General features: G+C 26.7%; 5 protein-coding genes across 8 annotated transcripts in view; 2 read left to right on the top strand and 3 right to left on the bottom strand.

The window, feature by feature from the left end:
- Positions 1-4,355, top strand: part of LOC102678141 (nucleoporin Nup35) — a 15,428-nt gene extending 11,073 nt beyond the window's left edge. Inside the window, exon 4 of the mRNA XM_006607491.2 lies at positions 4,235-4,355. Coding sequence (XP_006607554.1) covers positions 4,235-4,317 — 83 coding nt within the window. The 3' untranslated portion in view covers positions 4,318-4,355. The remainder of the gene's footprint in view (positions 1-4,234) is intronic.
- Positions 4,356-5,161: 806 nt separating this feature from the next.
- Positions 5,162-10,644, bottom strand: LOC102679040 (GTP-binding protein Di-Ras2). 3 transcript variants are annotated; one of them, XM_006607500.2, is made up of 5 exons: positions 10,025-10,644; positions 9,877-9,951; positions 8,729-8,931; positions 7,201-7,419; positions 5,162-6,740 (listed from the first exon to the last, which is right to left on the bottom strand). In XM_006607500.2, exons 3-5 carry the CDS (start codon positions 8,864-8,866, stop codon positions 6,507-6,509), a joined length of 591 nt encoding a protein of 196 aa, XP_006607563.1. In that variant the 5' UTR covers positions 8,867-8,931; positions 9,877-9,951; positions 10,025-10,644; the 3' UTR covers positions 5,162-6,506. The 3 variants fall into 3 exon arrangements, with proteins under 3 accessions (XP_006607563.1, XP_006607564.1, XP_031364298.1); XM_006607501.2 differs by having other exon boundaries at positions 10,205-10,644; XM_031508438.1 differs by lacking the exons at positions 9,877-9,951; positions 10,025-10,644 and having other exon boundaries at positions 8,729-9,031.
- A 51-nt stretch (positions 10,645-10,695) lies between these two features.
- Positions 10,696-11,818, bottom strand: LOC102677910 (ARL14 effector protein). The gene is made up of 3 exons (XM_006607489.1): positions 11,373-11,818; positions 11,046-11,311; positions 10,696-10,988 (listed from the first exon to the last, which is right to left on the bottom strand). Exons 1-3 carry the CDS (start codon positions 11,436-11,438, stop codon positions 10,904-10,906), a joined length of 417 nt encoding a protein of 138 aa, XP_006607552.1. The 5' UTR covers positions 11,439-11,818; the 3' UTR covers positions 10,696-10,903.
- Positions 11,819-12,751: 933 nt separating this feature from the next.
- LOC102677644 (probable ATP-dependent RNA helicase kurz) lies at positions 12,752-17,680 on the top strand. Of its 2 annotated transcripts, XM_031515447.1 has the most exons (17): positions 12,752-12,826; positions 12,918-13,097; positions 13,195-13,479; positions 13,562-14,182; positions 14,252-14,603; positions 14,680-14,938; positions 15,033-15,213; positions 15,297-15,529; positions 15,603-15,826; positions 15,896-16,141; positions 16,224-16,413; positions 16,589-16,729; positions 16,798-17,001; positions 17,066-17,124; positions 17,203-17,284; positions 17,353-17,450; positions 17,520-17,680. In XM_031515447.1, the coding sequence occupies exons 1-17, from the start codon at positions 12,752-12,754 to the stop codon at positions 17,594-17,596; spliced, it is 3,507 nt and encodes a 1,168-aa protein (XP_031371307.1). In that variant the 3' UTR covers positions 17,597-17,680. The 2 variants fall into 2 exon arrangements, with proteins under 2 accessions (XP_031371307.1, XP_006607550.1); XM_006607487.2 differs by having other exon boundaries at positions 17,066-17,284.
- On the bottom strand, positions 17,613-19,336 carry LOC102677774 (thioredoxin-related transmembrane protein 2 homolog). Its single transcript, XM_006607488.2, has 5 exons — positions 19,095-19,336; positions 18,830-19,010; positions 18,580-18,766; positions 18,305-18,500; positions 17,613-18,232 (listed from the first exon to the last, which is right to left on the bottom strand). Exons 1-5 carry the CDS (start codon positions 19,236-19,238, stop codon positions 18,134-18,136), a joined length of 807 nt encoding a protein of 268 aa, XP_006607551.1. The 5' UTR covers positions 19,239-19,336; the 3' UTR covers positions 17,613-18,133.
- Between the last annotated feature and the right edge of the window lie 256 nt (positions 19,337-19,592).

Raw genomic sequence — 19,592 nt, 5'->3', positions numbered from 1 at the left:
TTTTTTTTTTTTTTTTTTTTTATTAATTTTTTTTTATTAATCATTCACTAATAATGATGATAACGATTCACAGATTTATTTGTTTCAATTTATCTAACAGAAATGGAATATAATAAATGGAAAATTAACTGGAGACAGGACAATTGTTGATGGACGACTGAATGGAAAGCGAGCTGAAAGAATTTTCGTTCTAATCTTCAGCAACATTTGGATTTTTCCATGGTATCGCGCGATTGGCTCTGCACCATATACTTACACGTTATCGGGCTTTGCAGTGATTCCAGCATCCCTCCGAAGGAACAACAAGATAAACATTCATAGGACCACCCTTTCTTCACGATTGGCCCGCCAATGTTTGTTCTTTTCCGCCACTCCTACCGGGTCACTTCTGGCTTCTGCGACTTTCTAAGTAGATCCACTGACACTTCCTTGGACATGGGTAGTAACGAAACGTCTCATTCTCCAAGGTAAAAATACCTTCTGGCTTTTATATATACGGTGCATAAAATCATCCCTTAGCAATCGATCCAAAATACTACGATTTTAATCTCGATGCAACTCTTTTACTCTTTTTCTTCTATTAATTAAATTTCAAAGTATGCATAGAAGTTGAAATTTTTAATGTTGATCTTTAATATAAATATAAAAAAATTGAAATGAGAGATATTAATGATTCTTTTATATCTTTAATAAGTTTAAAAATTTAAATTTTCAGTTTTCTAAAATTCTTTTAATATTTTTATTAACAATATCGATCGATTTTATTAACGATAACGATTCGATCTTTGAGCGATGTAACAAAGTTAAAATAATAAATGGATAAAAAATTCATTAGAAATAATAAATAATGAATAATTGAAATAAAATCTGAAATGAAATCTATCATTCTGAAAATAAAAGAAAGTAATGAAAATATATTTGAATTTTTTTTAAAAAATAAATCTGTATGTAATAAAAATTGTATATAAATAACAAAGATAAAATAATACTTATGACGATGTAACGAAAGAAAATAGCCAGGATAGGAATTGGAGAGAAGAAAAATGTGGTTGTAGAGAAAAAATTTATCGTCAAGAATCAAGATTGTATAATTCGCAGTTTTATCTTTTTTTTTTTTTTTTTTTTTTTCATTTTTTTCACGAGTACAGATTCGTAGCCGGTTAAACGACTTTGGAGTCTGAACATTAATAATAAACGAGCTGTCGCAACAATAAATCTATCATTCTCGATATCATACGTTTCATTTTCTTCATTTCTTCTTTGTTTCACTAAGTATTAAAACATTCTTTGTGCCATTCTAATCGCACTTCCCACGAATATATGGAATGTGCAGCCATGATATGTGATTCCTTCGTTTTTGTCGAAAAATTACGACTGTCAAAGGTGGGAGAGTTTACCAATTAAATGTAGACTTCTCTATATCTCTTTTTTTTTTTTACGCTCGAGCTTTTTCTTTTTTCTTTTTTTTTTTTTTTAATTTTTTATTTTCTTTCCTCTCTACATTCCACTATTCTTGTTATTCCTTTTTCTACCCCTTTTTTTTTTTTTTTTTTTTTTTTTTTTTTTAGTTTAACCTGAGTATATGTATATGGATATGATAAATTATTGATATGACTATTTGTTGATATGGTAAAACTTCGTTGATATTATTTTCAAATCAATCACAGACTTACATTATGTTGGTTTTTTTTTTTTATTTTTTTTAATTTTACTTCTCTTTTTCTCTTCCTCCCCCTCCTCCCCCCCACCTTCGATTCAACCATATTTTTTTATAATTCATTAAATATTCCTTCTCTCTTCGTTTACACTGAATTTCTGCAGGAAGCAAAGTGTGGACAAGCATTAGCTGTTTTTCACATGGTCATTGACATCCTTAATATCCTTTCTTCCCTTCTTTAAAAAAGTAACGAGAAGGTACGAATATGATATCAAGAGAGAATGCGTGTTTTAAAATCGATCATATCACTTAACAACAAGCTTAAGCCTAAATAGGTAAATTCCTGTAAATAACGACAACGTATTTATTCTTTTCGAAATTTGGCACGAACGACCTCCCTCTCTTCTTCACATTCCAAAGATTTCGAAAAACTTCGATATTCGAAGACGAATTTTAATATCTTTTGTCTTTATCTTTTTTTAATTTTCTACAATGATTATTAATTTATTTTAAGTGATGAAACTCAGTCAATATCACACTAAAATATTTTCCCCTTCTCCATAAGTTCATTGAGATTAATCTATAGAAAAAAATTATTGAAGAAAAATCGAATAGATAAATATTTCGGAATGGAACTCGACTATTTCGCACACAAATATGCACTTAATCTCTATAACATTATAAAAAAGAAATTGATAAAGTTATTGAAAATTTTTGGTTACTTTTTGTATACTATTTATATTTTTATAATTTTAAATATAATTTTAATAGAATAATATTCCATTCGTATTTATATTTGCATGCTGCATTCATAATGTATTCCCCATTATTTCCTATTTTTCATATAAAAATTTAATCAAATATTTTAATCGATCTGAAACTTATAGGTTTCTTATATATTATTTATATCTATAAATTTCTATAATAAATGCATCTGATATTAATGTTATCTATACTTTTATAACTTTTTATCAAATCATTTGATCAAATTCAACTTCTATAAAATTGTTCTAATTCTTTTCGTCTTCGAATAATAACTTCGATTGGATTATGAAATATCAAGGTACATTGGACATTCATATAGACATAATAAAAAATAAAGCGTAATATCGTAAGAGATCCATCGTGATTTCTATGTTTCATGGTCGTGCGTGCCTTAGCAATCATAACACGATAAAAAATTGATGCTCTCAATTTATACGTGTACGTTATTCTGCTTGGCGCGTATAAACTTTTCAAAATCACAGAGTGCGTGATCGGCGCATGCGCAAACAAAAACGCGCACTCTTCGAACGAGGACATAGTACATATGCGATTTCACTGAAGAAAATCTTCGTTACAACATAATTGTTTATATCACCAGAAAGCTTCGAAATTAATCCTTTGAAAATCACGAATTTTATCAATTCGAAGTATAAAAAGAAGCATAATTTCGCAATTTCTCGATAAAATTGTTCTACAAAATTGTTCATCAATATTCGTAAAAGGAGCACTGATTTCCAGTGCAGATAGAAAATTGTATTGTGAATCTTCGATAAGATAAAAATGTAATTTTAAATATTAATCGTGATTAAAAAAGGATTAAATTAAAAATTATGATTGCAAATTTTTACAAATAATATAAAAAGAATAAAAATTGATCTACGATTACGCGGAAGAAGCTCACAATTTTTATAAATTACATCAATTGTGTATGGCCCCGAAAAAATCATAGAATATGATTTACCGATTTTTAATTCGCATGTGTGTGTATGTGTGTTTTCTTCGTTTTTCCTCCTCCTAATTTATCTTCTTTTTTCTCATCTTTTAGCTTGCTGAGGGTCGATTTCATAAGGTCAGATTCGCCTTTGACTAAACTCTATTTAACCTTGTATCTAAATATAACAGTGAACATATATATGTATGCATACATTCACATATAGATGAGCTAATGCATGTATGCACATATGCATGTATGCATCATGTCATCAAGAAATTAAAGCAACACTGAACAAATTTTTCCCATCTTTTCAACTATGTACAATATTAAAAAAAAAAAATTTAATATAGTTAAATAATAATTGAATTTAAATTAATTTTCTTTATTTATAAGTTATAAAATTAGATTTGTGCTATAATGTAAATCTTGAAATATAAGTGAATTGACGTGAAACCGCCCTCGTTTCTAAAATGGTGCACTCACGTATATGCTCGTATGCTCAAGATACAATATAAGATATATGTATCCCTTTCGTGAAATAACCGTTAGTAATAATAATGATCATAGTAATGACACTGATACTTTGTCTATTGTAATATCGACGGGATAATATTCGCTTTCATTAATCCCAATAATATGTCGGACTGAGTAGAGAATACACTGTTCGTCCTTTAAAGCTATGATTGAACATATGGGCACGAGTAGACAAGAAAATTGACTGCGTAAAAAGTGGCTGGAATCATTATTCGTTGATGTTCACAGAAAGCGAGCAACGCAGATATTCTAATGGTCAAATTAGAATTTATATTTTCATCCACTCGTGTCTCCATTTCTTAAATAAAAGAAAATCTTACAATGCAGAGACGGCATCGAATAAGAATTAAATATAAAGAAAATTGTAATAATGGCTCCAACAAAATCGAGGTGGAGTCTGAGCAAATTTTTCAAATTGATAGATTAATAGAATTCAGCTATTCTTCTGTAAAAAAAAAAAAAAAAGTTTATTATAAAATGTACTATTAAGTTAAATTTTGTATACACGTGTGTGTATATATATATATATATATATAGGTATTAGGGATAAATATTCTTCATCGACCATTATATTTTCTGATAGTATTTCATAATATCAAAATACAAATTCAAAAACACTAGTTCTAAGATTAGAAAACTTTTGAAGTCTAACTAAATCTCAACTATAATCTAAACTAAACATAGATTCAAATATTACCAAAATTAGAATCTAATCCAATTTTAAAAATCTAATTTAAATTTAATGTCACTTATTTTCAAATTCGATGTTATATCTATGAATACTTCCTATATATTCTAAACCGAAGATTTTTTCAAACTTTCTATTTTTTTTATTCATCAAATATTATCAATAGAAATTGATTAAAAATCATTGTGCCTCAAAATGAAATTTATAAATAGCTATAGCTTCATGTTTTATATTAATGATACGTATAATAATTCTGAAAATCTGATATTTAGATTGAAAATTTTGCCCAAACCTAATCTAGGTACCTCTTTTATAACAATAAACGCGAGTAGCAAGATGAACAAAACTCGAGTCGAGGAACAAACGAGCTCTTCGCGGCGAGTCCCTTTAATTAACGTTTCCTCGCAAACACTAACAAACCTACGTCTGTATATAACATACAGGAGGAAAACACTAAAATATGAGTCAACACGGAAAACGCGTGATGCCTAATGAACCTTGTACGTGTACATGTAAATACATAAACTTCTCTGTTCATCTCTGTGTATTTATGTGTGCGTGTGTGTGTGTGTTTATTTGTGTATATGTTTATATCAACGTGACGTAATAAATCCTAATTAGCATCGTTACAAAAACCTTACAACTATTCAACAAAAACCAATCTTGTAACAACTTTTACCTAATTTTGTTGTTTCTTGTTCGCATGTTCCCCCTTATGCTATATTCCTAGCTGAAGAAACTTGTGCGACACCGGTCCCAAAATTAATGATCGCAGTAGTCTCAGACAGCGATCTTGGAAGATTTTCGTGAAAGAGCATATTATTTTTTGAATCATATTCAGTATATCTCTTATATATTCATTATTACAATTTTGTACCGGTTACTCTTTCAGGAAAAATCCATTTTGTTTCATTGGGCATGTAAAATCGTTTTTTGGTGTTGGTTCTTAATATAAAGATCGGTTATTGCCGGTTCAAATAATCACGCCTCTTGCATAGTAAACTCGACATAGCCAAACGGATGAAAGCCAAAATGTAACGAGCTTACTAGTATAAAATAATCGCCTTTTTTTATATGACGATTCGTGAATCATGATTCATATATGACGGATATTCATCATACACTTATGAAAATATTCAAACGATGATTCTCGTAAAATTCAGATTCAGATTTCGCGTATCCTCGATTGATTTGCCGCTGCTGATTTTTTTTCGAAGTATAGTTAAAATAATTAAAAATCGCTTATTACGTAGTAAATTGAATAATGCTGCGAAATTAAATATTGCATCGGATGATTCTCCATACGTTTGAATGCGTATTATACATGAATCGCGATTCACAAATCACTGCATGAAAGAATGATGAGATGTATATTGTATATATGTGAATCGCGAATCCCATGTAAAAAAACGCGTATTTATCGTTGGTCTTGTGAAATCTAGGAGACCAAGTACATTACTCTGTATCAAAATTGAAAAAAATTGTCGATGGAGTAACGTTTCGTTAGAAAGAGACTAAAAATAATCTTAATATTTCGAATCGACTTTCGTATGAACAATCGATTTGCATTTGTCTCTTACGAACATAACATTACAATATACAATCATTTGAAGAATTGAATTCGAAACGTTTCAAAAAATTACTTTTTTAGCGCAAGAATAAGTTTCTTAATGAACAAAGAGTATTTTAGATATACCCTGTACGACACGTAGCCTTCTAGGATATCTATCATCCCTTTTTTATTAACACAAATCTAACCTATATTAATTACTGGTCGTGTCGAGACTACCGTGGCCGATGTTATGCCGGGTCAAAAGAATGACAACAACGACGACTTGTTACTTTTGTCATTTTTTTAGCTTCTTGTCGCCTGTCGAAAATGCGTCTGTATTGCAACTTCTTATTCTTCTTGTTCCACTTTCGGCTCGTTACATTACGCAGCATTTCTCCTTCAGACTGATCGCGTTGTTACTTTGTACAGGCTGTAACGATACTGATCTATTTTTTTCGAGCATCAATAGATCACGGAACAAGGCGTTCACGTTATGATTCGTCTTGGCAGATGTTTCCAAAAAACCACAACCCCAATTCGCGGCTTCTGCTGCACCCTCGCTCATCGATACTTCACGCACTGATGGACTCTCATCACATTTGTTTCCAACCTGTTAAATAATTAAAAGAATCGAATCGAAAAATCAAATCATAAATTTGTTATTTTTTTATTTATAATTAAAAAATAAAATTTATATAAAAAATTATTAAAATTCTTTTGAATAGTTTTTATTATTATATCACTTATATTATTAAAAAATTTAATAATATTAATAATATATATATTATCGCTCTCTTCGTCGATCTTAATAGCATCAAAAGTTTTTTTGAATAATTCGAAAATTAAAGTAAAGTAAGTTTAAAGAAAACGACTAAAAGAAGTTTTTTACAATATATTTGAAAGTCATTAAGATTATCGATAGAAAATAATTAATTGATAAGATCATCGATATTATTTATAATAAATTTTTATATTTTCTTTGTAATATTTCCGTATATCGATGAAAGATTTTTTAAACTTAAAAATCTCTACGTATCAATTGAAAATTCATGTTAAAAAATAGGTCTTACCAACATTATAGGTATCTGTGATATATCCTGCCCTTTAAGTTCTCTAATAATGGCCCAGATTGGTCGTAATTCCTCGAGGCTTTGCCGTGAGCACACCGAATATACGAGGATGAAGGCATGACCTTTACTTATAGAAAGCCGCTGCATCGCGGGAAACTGATGAGACCCCGTTGTGTCGGTAATTTGAAGCGTGCATATATTTTTATTGCAGCTTATCACCTGAAATATCGTATCATAATCGTCCCATTTCATTATTTATTTATTCTTTGTCACGCTTCTCGTCGCACACACAGCACAGGTCTCAACAATTTCACCAACGAAGCTTTTATACTTTTTTTCTTTTCAAAACTTCTTCAGTAATTCCAATGTGCTTGAAACTAATATTGCAAGAATTGATTAGAAAATAATTTAAATCTATTACAATTTCGATCGGTATCAGCGAAAAATCAATTGAACGAAACTGTCGATAAATTGAATTATTGACTAATCGAACGATTATGCAATTCCAATTACTGCGCAATCTATAATATTTTTGTTAAAGTTGATAAAAACAAATTTTAATTAATATTTATGATATACAACATAGAGTAAAATGAAAATGTATAAGCTAAAAGTATCCTTTATGTTCTTAAATATTTACGAAGAAAAAAATATTGTTAATTATTAAACAATAAAAAGATATTCAAATTAAAAATATTTAAACATTAAAAACATATATATTTAAATACGAATAAAAGAAACAAAAAGAATTGAAAGAGAAAATCGATTACTTAATTGCGATTCAATTTCATGTAAATTTTATTATAATTACAGAATAAGATAATAATTTGAAAATGAGCGATTAAATTAAAACAATAATCTTGCATTATGTATGAATCATCAACGAAGCGTCAGCAATTTACGTCACGAAAATTCCTGTTATTTATCTGATCTAAAAAATTTATTATCATATACGATATATATTTATTATTTCCCTATCCAATCTAATTCTATTTCGGTTAAAAATTTTACATAATCACTTTGAAACATAGGATTACAAAATCAATTTAAATGAGAAATACAAAAATTGTCATATAAAATGCATTGAAATTAGGAATCAAAACAATTTTCTACTTTAAAAAAAATAATAAACTTTGTTTATAATGGTATCCTGGAAATAATTAATTAATTAAAAATAAAATTCGCAAGTATAATCACATTGATCTCGCATTTATAAATATAGATACTATAAATATTAGAACGTAATTTTTTTGAAAATGAAATATATGACAAAAATTCATTCTATATTTGTAAAATTATATAAAAAAAATTGGTAAATTTATAATTTTTTTATAATCTTTAATTTTATATATATATAATGACATATATTTTTTTTACACATAATAGTAAAGTATATTTAATAAAAAAAAAATAATAAATTTAAAAATTTTTTTATTAATCTTTATGCAAGATAAGAGTTCATTATACAAAGTACTATAGGATATAGTACTATATGTATATAGGATTTATGTTTTTTTTTTAGACTTACCTGTCTATATGTATCTTCGATAGTAGGTATATAAGATTCACGAAAGGTTCCTTTCACGAAACGCAATACGAGAGAGCTCTTGCCAACACCACCCGCTCCAAACACCACCACGCGGTAATCATTGCTCTGCTCTGGCATTCTGACATCTGCCGTCCCGATGATGTTAACCCCCGTTAACCGGGGTCTCTTCAGTATAAATTTATCTGTCATGCATAACGTACAAAAACGAAATTGATTTGAAAATCCATGGATTTTGCATAAAAGTTGCAACAACCCTCCGCCATTCTATAGTTCTCTTATTTTTTTTTTTTTTTTTACCCCCCTGCTGTTTTTTTCATTTTTTTAATATTTTTTTTTTTTTTTACCCCCCTGCTGTTTTTTTCATTTTTTTAATATTTTTTTTTTTTTTTTTTACACCTCTGCTGATTATTTACATTGATTAATATATTTTTTTTATTCGATTTCCATGAGAATGTGATGATTACTAATTGATTGTATAAAGCAAATTATTTTGGACAACAATAAAATTATCATAATAATAAATCTTTAATTGACGTCAATTTAATAAATTCAAAAAATTTAACGTCAAATTATTGATTTACATTCTTTTTTTTATCTTTATAATTTATTAATATAATTTTTAACTTCTATAATAAATATATATTATTATCATTTTCTTAATATTGTGATGTTTGATCGCTGAAAAAAACCGACGACTTGGTATAAATGCCACTTCATAATCCTCTTATAACCCGTAATCATCCCTCTACATGTGTATATATTCAACAAGTGATGTTTGAGACTCGAGACTCTTGTCATCGTTATCAAACAAGATTTTCACTAGAATATTCACATAGAGATCAATGATTATAGTATTATAAACCAATTTAAGAAACTTGTATCAATATTTGATTAATTGTTATCATTTCCATCATTTGATCATTTCCAAAATTGTTTAAAAAAAATTAAATAAAAAATAAATAATCAGTATAAACACATAACAGAGGTATATTCTGAAAATATACGTAACCGATTACTGAACCACGACCACGGTTAAATGTCGACGCGTCACGCATTAGATGATAAGATCTCGATCGTATTGACCCGATGATGCGGAAGGTCTGCAGATAATAAAGTATTTGATGAACCTTGTATAGCAGACGACACTGTCGTGCGCTTTTTTTTCTTCAAGTCACTTAGATCTCCGGTAAATTATATTATTCCTAGAAAAAATGTTAATTTTCTTGATGCACTTCTCAATTTTTCTTTTTTAATTTAAAAAATAATGATAAAAACCGCGTTCAAATGTAATTCTTGTTAAAATATAAAGAATCTTCTTCCACTCCAAAGGAAGAAGCAACGTGAATCCTTTCAAGAATTAGGATAATAACAATTGGCTTGAGAATGTTCGTCTCGTGTCAATGTTCGGATAATTACTATCCAATATCCAATACTTTAATCACGATTGTTGATTACCAAATAATCGATTGACAAATATTACGTTCGATTTTCAATGGCCACAGAATAAGCATATTCGTAGCACTCTATCTTCGGCTGCTCGCTGCTGTAAACTTTCACGATCTCAAAGGAAAACGAAACGCACGCCCTCCGCACCGGGACTCACCCTACTCCGCCAGTTGAATGTGTGTATGTGCGTTAGGTACGTGCGCACTATGCCAAAAGTACCGCGGAAAATCAATAGCATATTCGTGTATTTGTGAACATGCACGTGCATCATTGACTATGCGTTTTCAATCTTTCTTGTTTTTACAGAATATTTTAGAATAGTTTTTCCTTGACTTTTTGCTGAAATATATGCTGGATTCATTTTGAACAGGAATGGTAAGCCTAATGTCAGATGCATTAAAATTCTTAAAATTCTACATGCATCCAAAAGAGATTTTAACAAGGGATATTAATTTAAAAGTTATAAAGTTATAATATTATAAAGAAATAGAAGATATAGATATTCTTATATATCATTTTTTATATTCTAATTATTATAATTGTAATGTATAATGCTAATAAAATTGAAAATAAATATAAGTATATAGCTTGGTGAAAAATTGATAATAAAGTTCTTGCATAGCACAGCCATAAAGTGTTTCTTATAAAAATAATATTATCACTAACGTTATAATTATTTAATTAAAACACTGATTTCATTTTTGAACTTCAAGTTTCTTTCAGTAATGGATTTTTTATGATGACATCGCTTCCTTCATTTTCTATGGATTCATATGTCCACTTACGATTATTCCTAATAAAAAACTTATTTTTAACATTTAAAAAATAAAGTAATTTTTTAATATCATACCTGCATTCATGACCACACTTAGGAGAATTGCATTTAGGACAAGGAAAATGACATCCAGCACAATTTAAATTTAAACAATCACAAAGATCATCTCCTGTTTGAGTATAAACTCCATTTTCATCATACATAGCATGTCTTTTGTGACCTTGATACAATCGTCGATGAAGTTTTCGTTTTTCTCTTTCACTATGTTCCGGGTCAAAGTTACGTAGAAATTTTTTTGTTACACTATCTACTCCTTTTTGTCGCGATCCTCGTGTACTTTTCTGGAAAATAATATAAGAATTCAGAAAAATTGAAATTTATGATAGTATATCAAAAACTTACTCGTTCAGCACGTGGAGGAGTCTCTAAAATTGGATGTAAATTTTCATTCGAATTTCCTGTATCCATATCTTATATTTAAGATTTAATATAAAGTTTTAATTATATATTTAATTATAAATTTTGATTAACATAACCTCCACTATATGAAATACTTATTACTAGTTTAAAAATCTAGTTTAAGATAAGTTTTTAAGATTCACATAATAGTATGTATATTAATATTTGAAAAGAAAGAAAAAATTACACAATATAATTAAAAAATTAATCGCATTTTTCTTTAATTAATTATTTCATGACAGATTAATGACTTATCAAAACAAATTGTCTTTTAATATCACATGTTTAATGTATCAGCGACATCCTGTGAAATTATTAGAAAATAATATTTTTTTCTTTATCTATTGTTGATATTCATTAATTTATCACAAATGAAATTTAGGATAAATATAAAGATGGAAGTAAGATAAATATGAGAATTTGCACCATCTGTAAATAAAACTAATATATAGATAAGGAGAGTCAATAATAAGAAAAGAATAGAAATAGAATAAAAATTGACTATCAAAGCCATCTTTTGAATATCACAGATATTTTTTCAAAGAAAAAATAAGAGAGTAAGAATTATGAATTAGCGCCATCTCTTGAAAAATATCTTTTTACAATTACTTAAGAGATAAAATTAATTAATATTAATTATTTATCATATTATATTTTTATCATTTCTTTTTTAAAGTAGAAGATTAAATCTTAATTTAATAATAAAAAAATATTAAAATAAATATTAAATAAATATTAAAAAAATATATAAATTATTCTCGAATTATATTCTCGATTTTATAATATATTTCTGGATCATTTATAGTTAAGATGACGATTTCGCAAAATATATCTCATATAATTAAATAAATATATTTTTATTAAATTCAAAAACTTAAAAAATATAGTTTTATTTTTGGGAATATAATATAGTAGTATTGTAAAGTACTGTATTGTACTGTATTGTACTGTATTAAATTACCTTTATTATATGTTAGCTTTGAAAACATCAACTAAAACGGTAAGAAAATGAAAAATATTCTTGAAGCACAAAAAAATAAATAAATTAAAATATTAAATATTAAAATATTAGTTCGTAGATATATTGATTGTCGATTACAGATAATTATTTCTGTATTCTTTCATAAACAATGTTAGTTGACACTTAATTTATACACGTGGTTAAAATTATACTCAAGTAATATATATATACACATATATATATATATAATATATGTATAAATAAAAACTAAATAAAATATGAAAATAATGATTGTAAAAATATATTAAAAAAAGAAATTATATAATATTATTTTAGTTGAAAAATTTTCACACAAATAAATATGGGAAGAAAAAAATATAATTGGAAAGCAAGAAATAATATAGAAGTTATAATTGATAATTCTGTGACTAAAAAGGTATTTCTATATATATAATATATTATATAATATATATAATATATTATCGAAAAAAACGAAAAAAAAAAAATATTTAAAAAATCTTTTTTAGATTCCCATAGATATTATACATCGTGAAGATAATTTTGATAGTTGTAATGCATTAGTTCTTCCGAATGAAAAGAGGAAAACCAAAAAGAAAATTAAAAATACTGTTATTACTCGATTATTATCTAAAAAACGTAGAAAACAATTAGAAAAAGTTATAGAAAAAAAGAAAAAAAAATTACAGGTAAGTTATTGAGCATAAAATTTGTTTTTATATTATTTTTTTATTTTTATTTTTTATATTATTTTATTATTTTTATTTTATTTTTTTACTTTAACAGAGAACAGAACTTCTAAAAGAATTAGTAAAAGTACAAGCATCACCAGAAGAACTAAAACAATATATATCTTTGACAAGTGTACAAACTAAAGGATTAAAACGTCATTTTAGAGAAGCAGAATTATCTGTTAAAGAATATAAAATTGATTCGAATATTAAAAATGAAAATGATACAATAGAAATGCCTATAAATGCTATTAGAGCTAGCAAGAAAAAAAGATTAGCTATTTTAGAAAAAGAAGTAATTGAAAAAACAATTTCAGATCTAAATGTTATTGGATTTGATGTAAGTTAATAACCATCTAATAAATCAAATATTAACATTGTTAATATTTAATATTGTTAATTGTTAATGTAATTTGTTATAGGAATCTAGTAATAGCGAATTAGAATCAGATACAAAAAATAATGAAGATGAGCAGAAAGAAGATGCAACAAATATTATGTCTTTAGAAAAAAATAAAATAAAGGAAAAAAATGAGCATATTTCAAATAAAAAAAATGATCTCATAGACGGAAATGTAACAAAAAATACTATAGAAGAAGAAAAAAAATCAATAGTCACTTTAACTAAAAAATCCTTAAAGCCACAGCAACTGATAGAAAAAAAGTCTGCTCTGTTTGTAATGCTGCAAAGGAAACCAGAAATTCAAGCAGCTAGATTAAAATTACCAATAGTAGCAGAAGAACAAATTATAATGGAAGTAATTAATGAAAATCCTGTTGTAATAATCACAGGTGAAACAGGCAGTGGTAAAACTACGCAAGTTCCACAATTTCTCTATGAAGCTGGCTATGCTCAAGAAAAGTTAATTGGAATTACAGAACCAAGAAGAGTAGCAGCTATATCTATGAGTAAACGTGTTGCTCAAGAAATGAATCTTACTGAAAAAGAAGTTTCTTACTTGATTCGTTTTGAAGGAAATGTTACACCTGAAACAAAAATCAAGTTTATGACTGATGGTGTATTATTAAAGGAAATACAAAGTGTATGTAATTATTTAAAAAAATTGAATAGAATCCTTTATTAATTATAATCAGAATTTTTAATATTTTAGGATTTTTTATTGACAAAATATTCGATAATTATTCTAGATGAAGCACATGAACGTAGTGTATATACTGATATTTTGATAGGATTATTATCACGAATTGTACCACTACGGAATAAAAGAAAAAATTCTTTGAAACTTATAATTATGTCAGCTACATTACGTGTAGAAGAATTTGTAGAAAATAACAAATTATTTAAAATGAAACCACCCGTATTAACAGTGGAATCAAGACAATTTCCTGTTACAATACATTTTAATAAAACGACAAGCATTAATTATATTTCTGATGCTTTAAAAAAAGCTATAAAAATACATACTCGACTTCCTGATGGTGGAATTTTAATATTTTTGACAGGTATATTCTTTAAAATTTCAAATTATTTATAAATTTTATAATATATTCTTTTTAAAAATATATATCATTAATTTAGGACAACGAGAGGTAAATTTCGTAGTACGGAAATTGCGTCAAGCTTTTTCTACAAGAAATAAGAAAGAAATTACAAAAAAGATAGAAAAATCAGAAAATAAAGATTTTTCAAAAAAGAAAGAAGATATTCAAGACAAAAATGATAATAACAAAAACGATAATATTGATAGTGATAATGATTTTTGTTACAAAAAAGCTATTCGTTATAACAAATTACGTCAAAAAAAACACATTCAACTACCAAACATTAATCTGGATGAGTAATAAAACATATTTATTTTTTTATATGATTAATTATTACATATTATATAACTTTATTCCCAATTATCTTATAATCATACACTAATTTTTTAGTTATTCTGTAATTCCTATTGATGATACATACGAAGATTTAATTGCTGCAGAAGATGATGAAGAAGAACAATTAGACGAAAGTGAAGATGAAGATATGATTAATCCAAAGATTTGCATAAATGCACAACCATTATGGGTTTTACCATTGTATTCTTTGCTTCCAAGTCATAAACAAGCAAGAGTAATTTAAAAGTTCAAAAATATTATAATTCATAAAAATAGCAATTGAGAATTTAACAAGAATTAAATAATTTTTATCTTTAGGTATTTGAACCACCTCCAGAAGGTCATCGTTTATGTGTGGTATCCACAAATGTAGCAGAAACTTCTTTAACTATACCTAATATAAAATACGTAATAGATTGTGGACGTTGTAAAATAAAAATGTATGATAAAGTAACTGGTGTTAATACATACAAAGTCTACTATACCAGTAAGGCATCTGCTAATCAACGGGCAGGAAGAGCTGGTAGAACTGGTCCTGGACATTGTTATAGGTATTTATTTATTTTGAAATATTAGTTCATAATTAGAAAATATAATTTTTTTATTAATAAATATTAATTGCAGGTTATATTCTTCAGCAATGTTTAATGATCATTTTGAACAGTTTAGCCAATCAGAGATTCAAAGAAAACCTGTAGATGATTTAATTTTACAAATGAAAATCATGAATATTGATAAGGTTGTAAATTTTCCTTTTCCAACACCACCAGATGCTACACAATTAAAAATGGCTGAAAAAAGACTAATAATACTTGGAATTTTAGAACAGCCAGCTATTGAAAAAAAAGGTATAGTTATAATCCTTTATTAATAAAATATAATCTATTATTTATCCATTGTAATTATTTTTTATTTAGATTTATATAGTGCTAAAGTAACATCACTTGGTCGCAGTATAGCTGCATTTCCTGTTGCTCCTCGTTATGGAAAAATGTTAGCTTTGTCTCATCAACATAATCTTCTTCAATACACAGTGTGTATGGTGGCTGCGCTTTCTGTTCAAGAGATATTTATGGAAACATTTGATATAGATGTTGATTCTCGGAATAAGTGGTTACAAATAAAACGTTTTTGGGCTGGGACCGGCAATAGTTTACTTCTTGGTACATGATTTAAATTTTTTAAAAATTATGATAATAAGATGTAAATATATTAATTAATTAAATATAATATTCTATGAAAAAGGTGATCTGATGGTTTTAATCAGAGCTGTAGGAAGTGCAGAATATGCAGGAACTAAAGGCAAATTATTTTCTTTTTGTGAAGAGCATGGTTTACGACATAAAGCCATTGTGGAAATTCGAAAACTCCGACAGCAACTAACAAATGAAATTAATTTGAATATTCAAGATTTAAATCTCATCATTGATCCACAGTATGTATAATAAATAATAAGAAAAAAAAAAAGGAAACATCTACAGAGAATTCAAATTCTCAGAAAATCGGGATTCTATATATATATTCTTGTTTTTCATTACTTTTTTAGTGCTTAATTATTTTTATTTACATTATTAAAAAATTTATTTCTATGATTTTGAATTTTAATTCAGGATGAAACCTCCAGTTGATATGGAAGCCAAACTTCTCAGGCAAATAGTTCTCGCAGGAATGACTGATCAAGTGGCAAAAAAAGTGATGCCAGATGAGATTAATGAAGATCAAGATAAAGCTAAATGGAAATATGCCTATAAGTAAGATATTAAATATTTTTTTTATTAAATATTTAATCATTTTAAATATATAATTAGATAATTTTTAGAACTGTAGATATGGAAGATCCAGTATTTCTACATTCCTCATGTGTTCTCCGAAAAATATGTCCTGAGTGGGTAGTTTATCAAGAAATATATGAAACAAATAAAATGTATATGCGTGGTGTCACAGCTATAGAATCAGAATGGCTTCCTAAATTTGCTCCTTCTCTATGTCAGCTTGGAGATCCTTTGACTAATCCACCACCAAGGTACACAAATCTATATTTTTTTTTTTATAACAAAACATTTCCTTATACTATTTAATTTATGAAGGTATGATCCAGAAACTGGAAAAATAATGTGTAGTATAACAGGAACATTCGGAAGAGCAGGTTGGAAATTACCAATAATGGATATGGAATATCCATTATCCATAGATGGGGTTAAATGGTTTGCATGCTTTTTTTTAGAAGGAAAAGTATTTCCAAAATTAAAACAATTCGTTTCTTCATTATTATCAACTCCTCAAAGCATTACCAAAGCATGGGCTAAGTAAGATTTTAAATAGAGTTAAAATAAATAAAACAATTCAAAATTAATAATTTGACATGGAATTTTAGATTAATTCCGCGAACACAAGAAATGACGCAACTATTATTATCTCATGGAATTATGTCAAAAATACAATTATTAGAAACTTGGAAGGCAGATAGAAATTGTAAGTATATGTTTTTCGTACATAAATATGATCACAATGATATTAAGAAATTATCATTATAAATTTCAGTTCTTTTATCAGCTTATCAAAAATGGTTGCCAGAATCAATGCATGGACATATCATGATCATTTGGCCACCTGTATGATAAATTTTATGCTAAATTATATATCCACAATTGTATATTGTATAAATACTTGAATTTTATAATATATAAATATTTAATATTTATTACAATTATCTATTTCAACAAAATTTTACTCAGTTTATTCAACGAAACTGCAATATTGCATATAATTTATGTTTAACTTAATTAGAAATTTTGCTTTGGTTTCAACAAATTATAATTTATACACATAGCGCTCTATGTTTTATTTAATTTCAATTAATATAACTATTTAATAAATTAATATCTTAACCTAATATCTTATAGTGTATTAGTATTTATATACAATAAATTAGAATATATAAAGAAATATCTACTTATAGTGAAGTTAAAAATACACATAATGATAGAAAATATAATGAATATTTACAAAATATTTGCAGTTTCGCTATAAATGGAAATTGCGCAAGACATTGGTTATTCTAAACTCCATTATTCTATATAAAGTAATCTTCATTTAAAATCGCATTGGCAGTGCTATGATAGTAAACATTTCAATATTTGGAAATACTGATTAGATCACTTTGTTTTTACTATTTTTTTTTCCTTCTTTTTGATCGGATTTTTTTTACAATCTCTATAAATATTATTTAGATCAAAAGCTGCCTTTATATTATCCTAAAAAATAATTCAAGTTTTTTTATATACATATATACATTCAAAAATTTAAAAATCTATTGTTATACATACCAAAGAAAAAAGAAATTTAATCAGTTTTCCTTTATGATCTGCATGTGGACGTCTTTCTATTTCTTTACCTTCTTTAAATAAAATTAAGGTAGGAAGTTGTTTGCTGGTACTAGCATCACTAATATGATATTTTAGCGCAGCATCCGGATATCTACCTATATCTACTTTTCCGAATTTCAAATTTTCTAAAGCATATCTATAAATTTATAAAATATTATTTTTAATATAATATTATATAATTATTCATAATATATAAATGATTGATCATTACGAACTCTGCTGAAAGTTCAGAGAATATTGGTGCGAAGTTAACACAAGCTGGATTCCAAGCTGTATAGAATGCAACTAACCAAATGATTTTTGTATCACGGTAAAGTTCTTCTTGTAATCCATTTGCACCACGTAAATATGTTACCTTTTCTGGACCTTGATATGTTGGTTCAGGAAACATTAAACCGCATACTATAATTATTAAATTATATAATAATGTTTATTTGAAAATTATTATATCAAATAAATACTTACAAATGAATATAATAGCAAATATTATTCCCATACGAATATCTGCATAAAACCAAAGAATCAGATTTGCAACTTTAGTATATACAAAGCTGGATGATAAATAGCTTATCATAGTTACACTTCCAGTTTTTCGTGTTCTTATCATTATCACTATCATGAGAAAAAATAGTATTTCTGTTTCTCTCTAAAACAAAAATATATTTACTATAAAATATATTCTATTCAAATAACTTAATAATATTTCTATTTTTATATTTAAATGACTTACTCCATCAAGTTCACATTCAGCTTGTGCGAATACATAATTACAAACAATTGGTATACGTTTGGAAATAATGTATGAAAGACTAAGTAAAATATTTATAAAATAGTAAGGCTTCAACAAAAGTCGTAAATCTTTTTTGAAAGGCATTTTCTTTTAAATGAATATGAGAGGGGTTATGTATACTGATTAGGATAACAGCAACTCCCAAATTTGGGAGAATACTTTTATCCTATTTTAATTTTAAATAAAAAGTGTTTTAATTGATGTAAAAAATACTCTAAATAATTTGTTATAATTTAATTTCTTTTTCAGCAAAAATGTGTGAAACAATCTTAAACATCGATTATAAATTGCTTATGTCACGAATTCTTTCATGTTTAGTCAAACTTCAAATTATAATTTGAATTATTTCATAAATTTTATTTACTTATTATAATACAAAATTATAATAAAAAAAAATATAAATGGATCATGATTTCACTTCAAAAAGTAAATGGTAAA

The sequence above is a fragment of the Apis dorsata genome, unplaced genomic scaffold (assembly GCF_000469605.1).
Source record: "Apis dorsata unplaced genomic scaffold, Apis dorsata 1.3 scaffold_5, whole genome shotgun sequence".
NCBI classification, from domain to species: Eukaryota; Metazoa; Arthropoda; class Insecta; order Hymenoptera; family Apidae; genus Apis; species Apis dorsata.
Note: the sequence above shows the minus strand (reverse complement) of the source record. Positions and strands in the feature narration are given on the sequence as shown.